The sequence below is a fragment of the Primulina huaijiensis genome, chromosome 16, assembly GCF_012295235.1.
Source record: "Primulina huaijiensis isolate GDHJ02 chromosome 16, ASM1229523v2, whole genome shotgun sequence".
Taxonomy (NCBI): Eukaryota; Viridiplantae; Streptophyta; class Magnoliopsida; order Lamiales; family Gesneriaceae; genus Primulina; species Primulina huaijiensis.
In genome coordinates, this window is record NC_133321.1 from 12,663,900 (window position 1) to 12,670,391 (window position 6,492).

Consider the following 6,492-nt stretch of genomic DNA (forward strand, 5'->3'; position numbering starts at 1 on the left):
ACAATAAGAAAAATTATTCACGCTTTATAGTATTCATAACTTCATTGAAATACTCAATTATCATATNCGGGTATTGGATCCTCCAACGGGTTCGGAGGAAATTGCCATCCCTAGATATGATATTTATTTAAATATTATTTACGTATTATTTTATTTAAATATGTATTTGATTACACATATTTGTTTGATTCATAGTATTTTATAATTTTAATCACATGAAATTAATGAATATTAATTTACAAAATATTGGGTGCAATAATTGTCAATGCTGGTTAGAGCAATCGAAATGTGTTGATTGAGCTACCGTATAATTTAAAATATTTGAGTTGAACATGGATCACCACCTATAGTTCATAGTAAAACGACAATTGCTCGATTCTACAATTGATATAAGAGTTAATGCCATGAGTTCGATTTCCATTGATTGCGAGAAGTGTAATTATTGAGAGAAATATTGTTAGGTATAATAATAGTTCCTGCTGCTTAGAGAAATTGAAATGTGGTGCTTGAGTTGCAATACAATTTTAAAAATTTTAGTGAACTCTTACTACAAGATATATCTTTTGATAAGACGAAAAGCTCTTGGTTCTGCACAAAATGTATATTATGATATAAAATTAGCTATCCAAATATATAAGAGCTTAAAAATATAACAAAAAAATTAAATATTAAATTTAAATACAATTTTATAATAGTTTTTTTTACATTATTATAATAATTTTTGTTAATTAAGATAATTTTAGTTGATAATCGTTTGTCATTATGTGTACTCAATTTAAGTAAATTTTGGTTTGTGCAATAGCAAAATCTATTTTTATTGTTTTCTCTTATGATTGATAATTATATGAAAACAATATATTTGTTTCAAAGAGAATTAATATATTTCAGAGAGTTGTAGTGATGTCGAAATTATGTAATAAACTGATTGAAAAATATGTTATTTGGATAGGTGAATATATCTAACTTGTGGTCATGATACTTTTATCTCTTGTTTTTTGATCTGTTTAGATTGATAAATACTTATGAACATCATGATATTCAAATATCTTTAAATATTATTTAAATCTTGTAATCATTTTTCACTAGTTAATCACCCACATGCACTTTCATATTATATATATACATATATATGACTTTGGGTACATAAGTAAGCATAACATCTTGCTAGAGTAGTGGGGGCTAGTATAATCATAAATTTTAATTATAAAAAAGTGTCCAAACAGCTTTCCACCAATACTGCAAGAATTAGCCTTCTTTAATTGCTGATAACACTAATCTTTGCTGTTCGAGAAAGATTTTACAAGTTTATATTTATGAGATTGGTTGATCAAGTTCATACGTAAAGTAAAAAATAATATTTTTGACATAAAAAACACATTTTCTCTGAAACAAGCATATATTACACAATATTCTTTTGATATAAATAATATTTTTCACTCAAATCAATATATATTACACAATATACTTTTAATATAAAAAAATAATATTTTTCACTCAAATCAGCATAAATTACACAATATTTTTTCATATTATAACTGACAAAAATGATATTATTTGAGTGAAAAATATTCTTTTAGACATAAAGAGTAATAATTTTCATGTTATTACTTTCACAATGACATAATATAGTAAATACGTGAAATAGAATTTTTATCAATCGTGTCGAAATATGGTAACAAAATCACCATATCACCTTAATCTTAAAAAAAAAATAAAGTACCATAATTTTAAAAATACAAGAACTGTCAAGTAAATACGGGTGACAGAAATAGAATTTCACAATGGGATGACATTGACATATTTCAAATCAACACAAGGAGATCCAATGGTTTGAGACTCAATTGTAATAGTGTCTTCCACGACTAAAGAAATTTTAAAAAAATCTTAACCGTTGGATCATGTAACCCATCGACGGTCCAGATAGCGAGCACAGGTACATGGGGACCAATCCTTAAATGGGCTGACCCAGGGCTATTAATGGGCTGGGCCATATCCCACTAATTTGGGCCATAGACAGATCCAATGTGTGGCGTCAGTGTGTCGGTGAAGATATGAGTTTACTAAGAAAATAGGACACATGGGCAGTTCAAAATCTCTAGTTTCAGCTTCCCACGATTCTTCACCTAATCACCTGTCACTCTCTATCTCAAACCTCGTTTCTTTGTTTCTTGTTGTATAAAAATGATTGATAATTGATAGATTCGATGTGAATTGTACTAATTATACCAATAATATTTGTATTCCATGGAATAAATTAACATTAAAATCACCACTTCCCTCGGTTCTTCTGGGAGGCCCGAAACCTGGTGCGCTTATCCCAAGTTCTCTCTCTCCTCCGCTGTGTATATAGTCAATGCTGCAACTTAAAAGACGAGGGGAGGGTAAAAGATTGGATCTTGGATATCCCATTTCAAGTTTTAATTTTTATGTTTTATTGGATCTGGGATTCTTGCTCTTTAAGTAAAGGTATTTACTTTTTTTGTGAGTTGGAGCTTATTTGTTTATGCAAGTAATTGTGTATTTTGTTGCTCGTTGATGCATTTTTTGGTCTATTTTGGTGGGTTCATGGTTACCCTTATCGTTTATTTTGATGTTGTGTTGCTGTAATACATGTTTGACTCCCATTTGCTTTCCTTTTCTGTATCAATTATCGAGTGGAAAGGTTGCTTTCTTTCTTTTTGCGCCAAATGCACTTATTTGAAGAATCGAATTTATTGTCTTTATTTTCATATTTATCTGCTCGGTTTGGTGTTNAGTTTTCTTTTTTTTTTTTTTTTTGTGATTCACTATTCATGGTGTGTTCTTGAAGTTTTACTTGTCATTTTCCTCTTTGTTTGACTTTTTTCGCCTATTGCACGCAGGATTTTGTTGGAAAGTTTATGGGGCAGTTTGAAGAAATGACTTCGGATTACTTCAATGTAATTTTGGCTAAATGGTTATTTGGTTAAATCTGAATTTGTATTTGCTCGAATCGAAGGAATAAAAGTCATAAAATGGATCTTACTTCTGTAAAAGAGAGAGACATTGTGATTGATATTGAGACCTGTGTAAATTCAAGCAAAGAAGTAATGAGTCTTGAAATTTTGGATTGCCAACTTGAAAATGTGGTATCTTTCACAGTCTGTGGTATGCCGATGGTTGTAGATGAATTGGTGAATGGCGAAATTTCGGTGAGCCTGCCTATAAATGTGAAAAATTTCAGTGAGATTTCTTCAGATTTGGGCAAGAGTGCGAAGAAAGATAGTCGTAAGTCAACGAGTGCTAAAAAGCCTCCTAAACCTCCACGTCCACCGAGATCGTCGCTTGATGCAGCTGACCAGAAGGTTATTACAGAGATGGCGGAACTTGCCATGATAAAACGTGCTAGGATGGAACGAATGAAGGTGTTGAAGAAAATGAAAGCGGCAAAAGCTTCATCATCGGCATCTGCATCATCGAGTGGCAATTTGGTTGCTTTATTGTTCACCGTTTTGTTTTGTATTGTCATCATTTTTAAAGGTAACATTTATCTTATTTCAAGCTATTATTTTCATTACTGATTTCTGAATTTGATTCCTCTGTAGCAATATAGTTATAATCAATATTACTTTCTTGGTCGGGGCTCATGCTGTGACTCGTTGAAAAGGGTATTATTTTTACAATTAGCTTAACACAATCCAATTTATATGCGTTTTTCATCTCATTGCTGAAGATAATTAAAGATTAATACACATATAACTTGATGCACGAGTGAGATGAAAAAGAAGCAATCTTGCTAGATTTTACCATCACAATTGTGGCTATGGGAATACTTACTTGATTCTCTATTGTATTTCATTAGGATGCCATTCTTCAGGAATGCACCCGAAGAGCAACACCACCATTCACATCCATGGATCTTCTGAATCAAATAGTGAAATAAGTGGAAATAATATCGTGGTTCAAGTTCAAAATAGGCAAAATTTATTCACGAGTAACGCACCCTTGTTGAGCGCTGGATCTCCCTTGTATGTCATCTTTCTAATTTCACTGTCTTAATTTTTATATTAATGGATGACCAACTCCTGGCCTGCTGATTGAGCTTCCATTTTCTTGGTTTTGCAGTTAAAATGGAACTGGTGCCTGGTTCAGATTGCAAGGATGAGGAAAAGAGTTTCTTGATAAGTAAACTCTGTCTAAAAATCTCTCTCTGAACCGAAAACTAGTACAGTGGTAATAAATACTGAAGTGTCGAATAAATTATTGTCCAATCTCTGCTGCGTTTTGCAACTAGTATTTCAAAATTGTATTTGAAGTTGCAGATGTGAAGAAGCTTCTTTCCCTTTTCTTTCTTGATGCTCTTTTGTCTAAGTTTTCTCCTTGTATGTCGTCATTTTGATTGAGAGTACATTTTGTCAGGTTGAGTTGCCTTGTTTCATATTAAGAAATTGAGCTTCTTGAATTGATAATATTCTTGAGAGTGATTGTGTTCTTGTGTTTATTTTGAAATACTTTTTAGTGGTGTTATTTGATATGCCAGAATTCAGTTCAATAAAGCTTGGTCTAACAACATCAAAACCCTTTTAAGTTCGAAAAATTAGAACAGTGAAAGGTTTGGTGAAAAGTCATAAACTGAGTATTGAGAAACTAGAATGTCATAATCTGAAAGGCACTTTATTAGTGCGTTTCTAGCTCTTTATTATGGCTGGTTGGTTAAAAACTCAGAATTATTATACATACATTCTGAAGGTTTCACTATATGTCCGAATACATCACCATCTTTGTTTTAAAAAACAAATTATATGCTACTCAATTTCAAGTATGACTTAGCTACCTCACCATCAGCTCCATTGGGGTAGAATCCACCAGGCTCAGTCTCCTTCCCACTTCCACACACAATCCCAAGTATTTCCTCGTGTGTCCGGTCAAATGCCAATGAGTCTTGATCGCCTGATAACACATTATCTGAACTTTTCCCCTCTGGACCTTGGCTGGGATGAAGGATGAGACCTTCATCTTTCAATCCTTGATTTCCAAGCTTATTCCTCAGGTTTGAGATCTTATCTGTAAATTCCAAGCTTATTCCAATCCTGAAGGTGTGCATCTTGGCCTGCTTTGAGGCCTACGAGTCCCGCCAGAACCCAATATTAGTTGTTAGTACAAGCCACAAGATTATAACCATATATCTAAACCATGTAGAGACACACACACATTTCTATATGAATACGTGAATTTCCATTGGTATCCTTATTAATTGCTTGTTTTAAACGTGTTCACTTATCTTTTCATTTATGCTTTAAAAATGTGTGATTATTAATATTTATTCTTTTTTTTTTTATGTCTATCCACATGACAATATATTACTTTTTATTTAATGATTTATAATTATCTTATTTATCTTTTAATTTTGTAAATTAAATTAAATTTTAGAAATAGTTCATTGTTGAATTGTGAATTTTCTTTGGTGTCTTATTAATTGTTTTTTCATATGCTCGTTAATTAGTTTGTGTGTTTTTTTATTTGATTTGTCATCGCACTTTATCTTCATTTTTATTGATTATTTTTAAAATAAGGCTAGAACTTATGTGTGTAAGAAAAATTATTTGCAACCAATATTTTTTGTGTTTTACATTTATAAACTGCTTGAATAAAATATGAAAAAAGATAATTGTTATATACATTTTTTTGCATACTAACATATTTTGTGTATACATTTATAAATTATTTGAATAAAATATGGTAAAAAATAACTGTGATATGTCTTTTTTTTAGAGTTTATAATTGTCTAATATCTTTATTTTACTTGTGATTATAAGTAAAAAATTATAAATTTAAATAGATGTTATATGACTTTTACATTTATAAATTATTTGAATATAATATGGTAAAAATCATTGTGATATACTTTTTTAGTGTTTATAATTTTCTATTCTTTTTATTCAATTTGTGGCCATCAGTCATAAATTATATATTTAAATAAAAGTTTTATGCTTTTTTTTTTTTTACAGAGATCATTTTCTAGTCTCATTATTCTACTTGTGCTAATTAGCTAGAAATTATATGTTAAAATAAAAGTTATATGCCTTTTTTTTTAGAGTTTTTAATTTTCTAATCTCTTTAATTTACTTGTGGCAATTAGCCGGCAATTATATGTTTAAACTAAGAGTAGACATCTTATGAGATTATTTCACAGATCTTTATTTGTGAGACGAGTCAACCTTGTTCATATTTACAATAAAAAGTAATATTTTTTTGCATGAAAAATAATATTTTTTATGGATCACTCAAAAAAAGATTTGTCTCATAAAATTGACTCGCGAAACTGTCTCATATGACTTTTTGTGTTAAATTATATCTTAAAAAAATTATTAGCTATATCATTTGATTTGGTTTCCGATATTTAATTCACTTTTTTATTCTTTTTAAATGGTTATAGTTTATATTTATAAATTACTTTAATAAAATATGGTCAAAAAATTTATTGTAATAACCATTTTTTTTAAAAAAACAAAAAGTTTCTAATTTTTAATATAT

At 29.9% G+C, this 6,492-nt stretch overlaps 1 protein-coding gene across 3 annotated transcripts; it reads left to right on the forward strand.

Moving 5' to 3' along the window:
• Positions 1-2,088: 2,088 nt before the first annotated feature.
• LOC140960761 (uncharacterized) lies at positions 2,089-4,490 on the forward strand. Of its 3 annotated transcripts, none has more exons than XM_073419029.1 (4): positions 2,089-2,466; positions 2,862-3,498; positions 3,836-3,986; positions 4,084-4,490. In XM_073419029.1, exons 2-4 carry the CDS (start codon positions 2,994-2,996, stop codon positions 4,085-4,087), a joined length of 660 nt encoding a protein of 219 aa, XP_073275130.1. In that variant the 5' UTR covers positions 2,089-2,466; positions 2,862-2,993; the 3' UTR covers positions 4,088-4,490. The 3 variants fall into 3 exon arrangements, with proteins under 3 accessions (XP_073275130.1, XP_073275128.1, XP_073275129.1); XM_073419027.1 differs by having other exon boundaries at positions 2,090-2,466; positions 3,821-3,986; XM_073419028.1 differs by lacking the exon at positions 2,089-2,466 and having other exon boundaries at positions 2,497-3,498; positions 3,821-3,986.
• The last annotated feature ends 2,002 nt before the right edge of the window (positions 4,491-6,492 follow it).

What these genes read in the sequence shown, in the direction of transcription:
- LOC140960761 (XM_073419027.1), top strand. Translation starts at nt 2,994, where the DNA reads ATGGATCTTACTTCTGTAAAAGAGAGAGACATTGTGATTGATATTGAG. An exon ending in TATTGTCATCATTTTTAAAG is followed by an intron (nt 3,499 to 3,820) that starts GTAACATTTATC and finishes GTATTTCATTAG; the next exon opens with GATGCCATTCTTCAGGAATG.